Raw genomic sequence first — 12,392 nt, 5'->3', positions numbered from 1 at the left:
AATATAGGAGAAAAAATACAGGAGAAAAAATATAGGAGAAAAAATACAGGAGAAAAAATACAGGAGAAAAAATTACAGAAAAAATATAGGAGAAAAAATTACAGAAAAAATATAGGAGAAAAAATATAGGAGAAAAAATATAGGAGAAAAAATTACAGAAAAAATATAGGAGAAAAAATTACAGAAAAAATATAGGAGAAAAAATTACAGAAAAAATATAGGAGAAAAAATTACAGAAAAAATATAGGAGAAAAAATTACAGAAAAAATATAGGAGAAAAAATTACAGAAAAAATATAGGAGAAAAAATATAGGAGAAAAAATTACAGAAAAAATATAGGAGAAAAAATTACAGAAAAAATATAGGAGAAAAAATTACAGAAAAAATATAGGAGAAAAAATTACAGAAAAAATATAGGAGAAAAAATTACAGAAAAAATATAGGAGAAAAAATACAGGAGAAAAAATACAGGAGAAAAAATACAGGAGAAAAAATACAGGAGAAAAAATACAGGAGAAAAAATACAGGAGAAAAAATTACAGAAAAAATATAGGAGAAAAAATTACAGAAAAAATATAGGAGAAAAAATTACAGAAAAAATATAGGAGAAAAAATTACAGAAAAAATATAGGAGAAAAAATACAGGAGAAAAAATATAGGAGCAAAATATAGGAGAAAAAATACAGGAGAAAAAATACAGGAGAAAAAATACAGGAGAAAAAATTACAGAAAAAATATAGGAGAAAAAATTACAGAAAAAATATAGAAGAAAAAATATAGGAGAAAAAATTACAGAAAAAATATAGGAGAAAAAATTACAGAAAAAATATAGGAGAAAAAATTACAGAAAAAATATAGGAGAAAAAATTACAGAAAAAATATAGGAGAAAAAATTACAGAAAAAATATAGGAGAAAAAAATTACAGAAAAAATATAGGAGAAAAAAATTACAGAAAAAATATAGAAGAAAAAATTACAGAAAAAATATAGGAGAAAAAATTACAGAAAAAATATAGGAGAAAAAATTACAGAAAAAATATAGGAGAAAAAATTACAGAAAAAATATAGGAGAAAAAATTACAGAAAAAATATAGGAGAAAAAATTACAGAAAAAATATAGGAGAAAAAATTACAGAAAAAATATAGGAGAAAAAATTACAGAAAAAATATAGGAGAAAAAATTACAGAAAAAATATAGGAGAAAAAATTACAGAAAAAATATAGGAGAAAAAATTACAGAAAAAATATAGGAGAAAAAATACAGGAGAAAAAATATAGGAGAAAAAATACAGGAGAAAAAAATTACAGAAAAAATATAAGAGAAAAAATTTACAGAAAAAATATAGGAGAAAAAAATTACAGAAAAAATATAAGAGAAAAAAATTACAGAAAAAATATAGGAGAAAAAAATTACAGAAAAAATATAGGAGAAAAAATTACAGAAAAAATATAGGAGAAAAAATATAGGAGAAACAAATTACAGAAATAATATAGGAGAAAAAATATAGGAGAAAAAAATTACAGAAAAAATATATGAGAAAAAAATTACAGAAAAAATATAGGAGAAAAAAATTACAGAAAAAATATAGGAGAAAAAATTACAGAAAAAATATAGGAGAAAAAATTACAGAAAAAATATAGGAGAAAAAATTACAGAAAAAATATAGGAGAAAAAATTACAGAAAAAATATAGGAGAAAAAATACAGGAGAAAAAATATAGGAGAAAAAATACAGGAGAAAAAATACAGGAGAAAAAATTACAGAAAAAATATAGGAGAAAAAATTACAGAAAAAATATAGGAGAAAAAATATAGGAGAAAAAATTACAGAAAAAATATAGGAGAAAAAATTACAGAAAAAATATAGGAGAAAAAATTACAGAAAAAATATAGGAGAAAAAATTACAGAAAAAATATAGGAGAAAAAATTACAGAAAAAATATAGGAGAAAAAATTACAGAAAAAATATAGGAGAAAAAACATAGGAGAAAAAATTACAGAAAAAATATAGGAGAAAAAATTACAGAAAAAATATAGGAGAAAAAATTACAGAAAAAATATAGGAGAAAAAATTACAGAAAAAATATAGGAGAAAAAATTACAGAAAAAATATAGGAGAAAAAATTACAGAAAAAATATAGGAGAAAAAAATTACAGAAAAAATATAGGAGAAAAAATACAGGAGAAAAAATATAGGAGCAAAATATAGGAGAAAAAATACAGGAGAAAAAATACAGGAGAAAAAATACAGGAGAAAAAATACAGGAGAAAAAATACAGGAGAAAAAATACAGGAGAAAAAATACAGGAGAAAAAATACAGGAGAAAAAATTACAGAAAAAATATAGGAGAAAAAATTACAGAAAAAATATAGGAGAAAAAAATTACAGAAAAAATATAGAAGAAAAAATTACAGAAAAAATATAGGAGAAAAAATTACAGAAAAAATATATGAGAAAAAATTACAGAAAAAATATAGGAGAAAAAATTACAGAAAAAATATATGAGAAAAAATTACAGAAAAAATATAGGAGAAAAAATTACAGAAAAAATATAGGAGAAAAAATACAGGAGAAAAAATATAGGAGCAAAATATAGGAGAAAAAATACAGGAGAAAAAATACAGGAGAAAAAATTACAGAAAAAATATAGGAGAAAAAATTACAGAAAAAATATAGGAGAAAAAATATAGGAGAAAAAATTACAGAAAAAATATAGGAGAAAAAATTACAGAAAAAATATAGGAGAAAAAATTACAGAAAAAATATAGGAGAAAAAATTACAGAAAAAATATAGGAGAAAAAATTACAGAAAAAATATAGGAGAAAAAATTACAGAAAAAATATAGGAGAAAAAAATTACAGAAAAAATATAGGAGAAAAAAATTACAGAAAAAATATAGGAGAAAAAAATTACAGAAAAAATATAGAAGAAAAAATTACAGAAAAAATATAGGAGAAAAAATTACAGAAAAAATATAGGAGAAAAAATTACAGAAAAAATATAGGAGAAAAAATTACAGAAAAAATATAGGAGAAAAAATTACAGAAAAAATATAGGAGAAAAAATTACAGAAAAAATATAGGAGAAAAAATTACAGAAAAAATATAGGAGAAAAAATACAGGAGAAAAAATATAGGAGAAAAAATACAGGAGAAAAAATACAGGAGAAAAAATTACAGAAAAAATATAGGAGAAAAAATTACAGAAAAAATATAGGAGAAAAAATATAGGAGAAAAAATTACAGAAAAAATATAGGAGAAAAAATTACAGAAAAAATATAGGAGAAAAAATTACAGAAAAAATATAGGAGAAAAAATTACAGAAAAAATATAGGAGAAAAAATTACAGAAAAAATATAGGAGAAAAAAATTACAGAAAAAATATAGGAGAAAAAAATTACAGAAAAAATATAGGAGAAAAAATATAGGAGAAAAAATTACAGAAAAAATATAGGAGAAAAATTACAGAAAAAATATAGGAGAAAAAAATTACAGAAAAAATATAGGAGAAAAAAATTACAGAAAAAATATAGGAGAAAAAAATTACAGAAAAAATATAGGAGAAAAAAATTACAGAAAAAATATAGAAGAAAAAATTACAGAAAAAATATAGGAGAAAAAATTACAGAAAAAATATAGGAGAAAAAATTACAGAAAAAATATAGGAGAAAAAATTACAGAAAAAATATAGGAGAAAAAATTACAGAAAAAATATAGGAGAAAAAATTACAGAAAAAATATAGGAGAAAAAATTACAGAAAAAATATAGGAGAAAAAAATTACAGAAAAAATATAGGAGAAAAAAATTACAGAAAAAATATAGAAGAAAAAATTACAGAAAAAATATAGGAGAAAAAATTACAGAAAAAATATAGGAGAAAAAATTACAGAAAAAATATAGGAGAAAAAATTACAGAAAAAATATAGGAGAAAAAATACAGGAGAAAAAATATAGGAGAAAAAATACAGGAGAAAAAATATAGGAGAAAAAATACAGGAGAAAAAATACAGGAGAAAAAATACAGGAGAAAAAATTACAGAAAAAATATAGGAGAAAAAATTACAGAAAAAATATAGGAGAAAAAATATAGGAGAAAAAATATAGGAGAAAAAATATAGGAGAAAAAATTACAGAAAAAATATAGGAGAAAAAATTACAGAAAAAATATAGGAGAAAAAATTACAGAAAAAATATAGGAGAAAAAATTACAGAAAAAATATAGGAGAAAAAATTACAGAAAAAATATAGGAGAAAAAATTACAGAAAAAATATAGGAGAAAAAAATTACAGAAAAAATATAGGAGAAAAAAATTACAGAAAAAATATAGAAGAAAAAATTACAGAAAAAATATAGGAGAAAAAATTACAGAAAAAATATAGGAGAAAAAATTACAGAAAAAATATAGGAGAAAAAATTACAGAAAAAATATAGGAGAAAAAATTACAGAAAAAATATAGGAGAAAAAATTACAGAAAAAATATAGAAGAAAAAATACAGGAGAAAAAATATAGGAGAAAAAATACAGGAGAAAAAATACAGGAGAAAAAATTACAGAAAAAATATAGGAGAAAAAATTACAGAAAAAATATAGGAGAAAAAATATAGGAGAAAAAATTACAGAAAAAATATAGGAGAAAAAATTACAGAAAAAATATAGGAGAAAAAATTACAGAAAAAATATAAGAGAAAAAAATTACAGAAAAAATATAGGAGAAAAAAATTACAGAAAAAATATAAGAGAAAAAAATTACAGAAAAAATATAAGAGAAAAAAATTACAGAAAAAATATAAGAGAAAAAAATTACAGAAAAAATATAGGAGAAAAAAATTACAGAAAAAATATAAGAGAAAAAAATTACAGAAAAAATATAGGAGAAAAAATATAGGAGAAAAAAATTACAGAAAAAATATAGGAGAAAAAATATAGGAGAAAAGAATTACAGAAAAAATATAGGAGAAAAAAATTACAGAAAAAATTACAGAAAAAATTACAGAAAAAATATAGGAGAAAAAAATTACAGAAAAAATATAGGAGAAAAAAATTACAGAAAAAATTACAGAAAAAATTACAGAAAAAATGACAGAAAAAATATAGGAGAAAAAAATTACAGAAAAAAGTTAAAAGGTCAGAGGTTAAACACATAGAAAAGAAAAAAGGGAAAAAGTGTTACCATGGTTCTAATGATGTCGATTTTCCATAAGAATGCCGAGAGATCACCACTTGAGATACATGCCGTGCCATTAAAATTGAAGATGTGTACCGTATGCTCATCCGTAAGACGTACTCTGAAAGAAACAAAAATTAAAGTCTTTACTGATGCAGACTTTGCCCAAGACAAAAAAAAACTTCTCGGATTGATTCTATTGTTATTAAACTATTTGGTGCTTCTACAGTTTGCAGCAGATTTGAAAATCATACAAATAAATTTACAAGCAAGTCTGGTGCTTGTTATTGTCGACAAATCGATTTTTTAAAAACATTGTTTTAAGCAAAAACAATATTACGTACTTAATTGTCATGTAAAAAATAGTAACATATCCAAAAATTATGAAAATCCATCAAGTAGAACAAATGCTGTCGCGTTTTTAGTAAAAAAGTCTATCACTATAGACAACAAATATAGCAGCCATAACCAAGCAATCTAAAATATTTGTTTCAGAGTTATGTTCGAAACAACGCATTTCTCTCCTCAAATGTTCCTATCGAGTTGCCTCCCCACAAGCGCAGAGTTAGGCACAAGGTCGCTTTTTAATATGAGGAAAATTTAGCTCAACAAAAAGGGGCACTCTGGATAGGAACAATAATAAAACTTGTCTCATTCATGAAGGATTTTTCCTCCACTGACCGAGGACAGAAGAGATGAAGTTAATAACTTTCTACTCAATGATTTTTCGTGATTTTCAGATATATTATTATTATCAGCATGACAAGTAACTCTGTTCCGTCTGCCTGCTTCCCACCAGACTACAACTTGGATGTCTTCAAGTCCAACGTTAACAAATTCCTAATGAACCGCCCCCTTAAGTAAACACTTCATCAAATCTCCACACTAACGTAATGTACTTGCAATAACCCTTATCCCTGAGTGGCTTCTGGGCCTTGATAAGTGGTGACCACTGTAAAAAAAAAAAAAAGTATGTAATATTTTTTTTTGCTAAAAACGGCATATCTTTTTAAAAATTGATCTGTCGACTATCTTAAACACAAAGTTTTTTTTTTTTATATTTTCAAATATTTATTCATCGTGTTTGGTTTGGTTATTTTGCTTTACGGCATGTCTCAAGCTATCCTCAGCCATGTGGAACCCATGTGCTGTATCAGGTCCTTCCTCCATCTTGTTCTTGATCTTCCCTTTGGCCTCTTATTTTCACGAGGTGTCCATTTTGTTGTCCTGATGGACCATCTGTTGTCATGTTGTCTGGCTACATGATCTGCTCATCTATGTTTTGATGGCAGTATTAATGTCAATAACTCTTGTTTGTTGGTAGATCCAGATGTTTGTCTTTCTGTCTTGTAGAGTGATGCCTAACATTATTCTCTCCATCTTCCTTTGTGCCACTGCCAAGATTTCAGTTTGGCAGGTTGTAAGGGCCCATGTTTCACTACCGTAGATCATCACTGGTTATATATATATATATATATATATATATTAAGTAATGTGATTTATAATTTAAAAGTTTTAAAATTTTTTTAAATTTAACAATCAAAATTTAATTAAATTAAAAATCAGTTTCATAAGAAGGAACAACAACAAAGTCAATTATCTGTACGATCGTTTCGGAAATCCGTGCTTTTTATTTGTGGTATACATGAAGTCACGTAGAATAATTATACATAGTTTTTTTGGTAAGCACGGTCTCCTCATCAGCAAATTTAGGAGGATTTCTATTGAATTGAAAAGACACCAAAAATAAACCTAGCATTAAAAGTAAGGCAGATGAATCTGAAAAATTGAAGTAAAAGGTTTGGATATAAAATTTATAAGAAAATTAATAAGAAAATTTGTATAGGTTAGAGATAGAAATGAGTAGAAAAAATATATATATTTTTGAATTTACATAATAAATTTGATTTAAAAATATATAGATATATAATTACCTTTTGGTTTTTCTTTTTTTGAAATCAGGAACTGTATTTAAAGTAGTCATTTAGATGTTTGCTATAGCTTTTTATTTTATTGAATGATGAATTTTAAAAGGGCGACGCTCGTGCAGTAAATTGTTTCCGTTAGCGTATTTTGATTTAGAGACGCTACAGTTAATATCTATAGAGAGAGAGTTTTTTTTTTTTTTTTTTTTTTTGCAAGTTTTTAAGGGGAGATAATTGTCATGGCTTTATTTATTATTTGATTTACGAGTCTAAGGGCGGTAATTGGTTTAACTTTATTTATTAAAAAAAATATAATATAATTCACAAATTAAATTATATAATATAATTCACAAATTAAATTCATAAATGAAAATAATAGAAACATAAACTGCATTAAAAATAAACCTATTAAGAGCGTAATAACATATAATATGGCAATGTCTTCCCGTATACGAGTTAAGAAAAATAACCAGGAGACAAAAAAAGATAAAACCAAACTACAAATATTAGATAATAATATAAATAAACAACAAACTAAAACCCGCAAACGTAAGAATAGACACAAGGAGATCCTATGGTTCAACCCCCCGTATTCCAAAAACCTAGAAACAAACAAACATAGCTAGAGAATTTTTTAAAATATTAGATAAGAACTTTAAAGCCCCCCATAGATATAATAAGATTTTCAATAAGAACACAATTAAAGTCTCTTACTCTACTATGCCTAACCTTCATCAGAAAATAATTAGCTCTAATAATAATAAAATTAATAAACTACAAAATGCAACTATACAAAATACATCGGACTGTAACTGTAGAAGAAAAAATAAATGTCCCCTACAAGGCTCATGTAAAATTAAAAATGTTATCTATAGCTGCACAGTATCAAAAACTCCAAATATACAAGAACCTATCAACAGCCATAACTCAACTACCAGATTAAATAATAACACCAACTTAAATCAATCTACCGATCAATTATTAACCAACCCACCACATTATAATCCAACAATAGACCTAACGGAAAATAATCATAATAATCAAGAGGTAATATATATTGGTTCCACATCTGGCCCAATAAAACATAGAATTTCAACGCACAAACATTCTTTTAAAAATAACTCTCTATCAAACCAAACTACTCTATCCAACTATATTTGGCAACTAAAAAATAGCAATATTTCTTTCAACTTAAAATGGCAAATAATTGAGACTTGCAAATCATATAAACCAGGAGATAAATTTTGTACATTATGTACAAAAGAAACCCTAAAAATTTTAAAATATGAAGATATAAAAAGCACAACCAAACTAGTAAATTCAAGACACGAGCTTCTATCGTGTAATCATAAACGTTGGTTTAAATTTAATAAATATAAACCACCTTAAATTATTAAAAATTACTCATTAGTAAAAATAGATTTTTTTTTTTTTTTTTTTTTTTAATAAATTAAGTTAAACCAATTACCGCCCTTAGACTCGTAAATCAAATAATAAATAAAGCCATGACAATTATCTCCCCTTAAAAACTTGCAAAAAAAAAAAAAAAAAAAAAAAAAAAAAAAAAAACTCTCTCTCTATAGATATTAACTGTAGCGTCTCTAAATCAAAATACGCTAACGGAAACAATTTACTGCACGAGCGTCGCCCTTTTAAAATTCATCATTCAATAAAATAAAAAGCTATAGCAAACATCTAAATGACTACTTTAAATACAGTTCCTGATTTCAAAAAAAGAAAAACCAAAAGGTAATTATATATCTATATATTTTTAAATCAAATTTATTATGTAAATTCAAAAATATATATATTTTTTCTACTCATTTCTATCTCTAACCTATACAAATTTTCTTATTAATTTTCTTATAAATTTTATATCCAAACCTTTTACTTCAATTTTTCAGATTCATCTGCCTTACTTTTAATGCTAGGTTTATTTTTGGTGTCTTTTCAATTCAATAGAAATCCTCCTAAATTTGCTGATGAGGAGACCGTGCTTACCAAAAAAACTATGTATAATTATTCTACGTGACTTCATGTATACCACAAATAAAAAGCACGGATTTCCGAAACGATCGTACAGATAATTGACTTTGTTGTTGTTCCTTCTTATGAAACTGATTTTTAATTTAATTAAATTTTGATTGTTAAATTTAAAAAAATTTTAAAACTTTTAAATTATAAATCACATTACTTAATATTGAATTAGCTCTAGGACATTTAACTATCGAGCTTATTATATATCTAAATTACAACGAGCATTTCCTGTATTTTAATTAAACTAGTAATTTCACTATTACATTAAAATACACTTAGCTCTTTAGACTATTATTCTAATCTCCTTTAAATTTATATATATATATATATATATATATATATATATATATATATATATATATACACACACACACACACACACTCTAGCATTTCAGCCCGGCGTTGCCCGGGTGTTTGGATGTGTCTGCCGAGCAAAAAGAAAAAAAAAAAAAGTGGTAGGAGGAAGGCAAGTTCAAACCCGCACCGCGAAGGAGGAAAAGAACGCGAAAAAAACCTGACGTCTTTGCTGTTACGACCACCGCCAAACCGGAAGTGACTTATGTTTAAATTAAGGCTAGACAATCGAAAGGAGAGGATGACTTTCAAAAATATCGCCGAAGAAACGAACCCCCCCCCCTTTTAGAAACGTGCCGAGTTGAAGGTGCTAATTTTTCAATATTTGTCATCTGAAAGGTCGAACAAGCCAGACATGCAAACATACATTTATATATTGGTAACTAAAAATTTTTTACCCAAACCGATTAAAAAGCTTGGCCTATCTCTGAATACCCTTTATGTAAAATTTCAAATGTTTAGACCAGAAATTGTCTGAGTAATTTGGTAGAGACCGCAGTGATCAATTTTTTTTTTTTAACTTTGACCCCTATTATGACCCCTTAACATTTATTGTTTTGGGCTCAAATCAAGTTAAGTTAGATCCATGTCCAAGGAACCTATATCTAAAATTTTAAGTGTTTAGACCCAAAATGTTTGGAGGATTTTGGTAGAGTTCTTAGGTCAAATCCTTGAACTTTGACCCCTTAACAGCTAAATTTCTGGCCGAAAACCGATCACAAAGTTTTTCCCAAATCTCAGTACCCTGTTTATCAAATTTCGAGTCTGTAGACTCAAAATTGACAGAGTTATTATGTAGGGAAATGTACAGACACACAAACGTTCACTTTTCTAGATATATAGATATATATTTCATTGAAGATCTTCCCTTTGAAATATTTGTTTTTAGTTTCTCATGATATTATCCACTTTGCCAAAATCTACCAACTCCAATGCTATCCTTCTCTTTATCTCAGGGTTGGTTGGTTTTGTTTTACGGCATATCAACCCTTTTCGGGTTATTTAATGCCGAATTCAGTGATTTTGAAGAAAAGTTTTTTTAATAGAATATATTTGTTTTTTTTTCAAGTCAGGGTCCCAACTATGGGTTAAATAGAAACTAACAGGCACTACCACTCAGGGTCAGAGTGGACCTGGGAGCAATGACAAAGGGTGGCTCCACACTCCCCAAAACCTGCAAGCTGGGGCCTCACCACTGGATATAGTTTAAGGTCAGAGAGGAGATCAACACTTTTTGTAATTTTCATTTTTACAGCATATTAACCACTTTCAGTTTATTTGACGTCAGATCCATTCAAATTTGAGAAAGTTTTCATGCTCCAACTTCTTTATATCTTCAAATATTTATTCATGGTGTTTGGTTTGGTTGTCTTGTAAAAGAAAATTGTTGTTTCGACTTTGTAGAACGTGACAGAGTTTTGAAAAGAGAAAGTTAAAGAGGAAAAACAACATTTTATGCATCTCAGGTCAGGATGCCAATACTTCAGACAGCCTGATCTGATAGCACTAACAGACTTGAAGTAACATTCGCCCGGATGGGTTGACACGTCTCATACCATAGAACAGGCAGCGTCCTGGATGGACACAGACTATGCACAACGTTCTGCAGATCTGACGATAGTTATGGGTAACCAATCTTGGCACCAGCAGTGAACACTGTAGACCTGTCGATCAGAGATAGGTTCCACATCGGCTTTGACGGTGTAACCATGTCTTCAGCTGGTCTTCCAATCTTGGAGTGGCTCTGGAGCTATTGCTTCGTGGATGAACTCCGAGTTTCGGCATGCAGCGTGACCAAACCAACTAAGTCTCATCTTTAAAAGAGCTTGTTTTAAAAGGCAGAATGCTGCATTGCGTCCCAAAATGGTGAAAAACAGACTTGCAGAAGGAAGTACCAATGTTTTTTAGATCTGCAGCTATCATCGATCAAGTTTCGCAATCGTAGAGAAGAATCCTTTGAACAAATCCCCCGAACTTTCGTGCCTACTGTGATCTCATCCAGAGATCATAGATGGGGACGTAGACGCCCGAAAGCATTGTTGATTTGGATGCCAATGACTCGTGGCGCCAAACATTGGTTTAGTTCGGTTGTTTTGGAAACAGTTTTTATGCTTCAAGTTCTTTATATCTTCAAATATTTATTTGTAGAGTTTGGCTTGGTTGTTTTGTTTTACGGCATATCAACCCTTTTTGGGTTATTTCATGCCAAATCCAGTTATTTTGGAAATAGTATTCATGTTGCATCCAATTATTTTGTAGAAGTTTTTATTTTTCAAACTTTTTGTTTCTTATTTTGTAAAAGGTTTTTATTCTTAAAGATTTTTGTATCGTCAATCGCTAGTTTGTAGGGTTTGGTCAGAGGAAGGTTAAATCTGGAGAGTATAAGGAAATGTGTGAAGAATCGCTAGTTTGTAGTGTTTGGTTTGGTTGTTTTATTGTGGATTTTATCATTCTTGTTCCCTGCCCTGCAGAACATGAATGAGTTTTGTAATGGGGAAAAGGGTTACAGTATTAATGTTTGGTACATTTTAAGTTAGGAAACCAATCAGGAAGTGGGGGGGGAGGAGATAGAAAGAGAAAGGGAAAATAGGAAGAAGGAAAAGTGGGTTTTGCTTTTTGTTTTTGCAGAACATGATTAAGTTTTGCAAAAAGGAAGTAGAAAAACAAAAAGCATCAATGTTAGTTGGATTTCGTCTCAGGAGGCCAATATCTTCAGACAGCCTGATCTGGCAGCACCAGTTGGAAGGAAGTACAAACGTTTTTAAGATCTGCAGCTGTCATCAACTAAGTTTCGCAGCCATACAGAAGGATTCTTTGAACAAGCGCCCGATAAATCCGGACTTTCGTGCCTACTGTGATCTCAGGATGAGAACGCAGATGACTGAAGGCATTGTTGACTTGGATGTC

General features: G+C 27.5%; 1 protein-coding gene across 4 annotated transcripts in view; it reads right to left on the bottom strand.

Annotated features, from left to right (window-relative positions):
* LOC145268841 (uncharacterized) overlaps positions 1–12,392 on the bottom strand; it is a 177,877-nt gene that overhangs the window by 107,185 nt on the left and 58,300 nt on the right. For all 4 annotated transcript variants that reach the window (XM_080124508.1, XM_080124509.1, XM_080124512.1 and 1 more), the window contains exon 18: positions 5,176–5,290. In XM_080124508.1, the coding sequence (XP_079980634.1) occupies positions 5,176–5,290 (115 nt within the window). The remainder of the gene's footprint in view (positions 1–5,175; positions 5,291–12,392) is intronic.

This window comes from Euprymna scolopes, chromosome 44 (genome assembly GCF_053919585.1).
Source record: "Euprymna scolopes isolate OS-2025 chromosome 44, ASM5391958v1, whole genome shotgun sequence".
Taxonomy (NCBI): domain Eukaryota; kingdom Metazoa; phylum Mollusca; class Cephalopoda; order Sepiida; family Sepiolidae; genus Euprymna; species Euprymna scolopes.
This window is presented reverse-complemented; position numbering and strand designations above follow the sequence as displayed.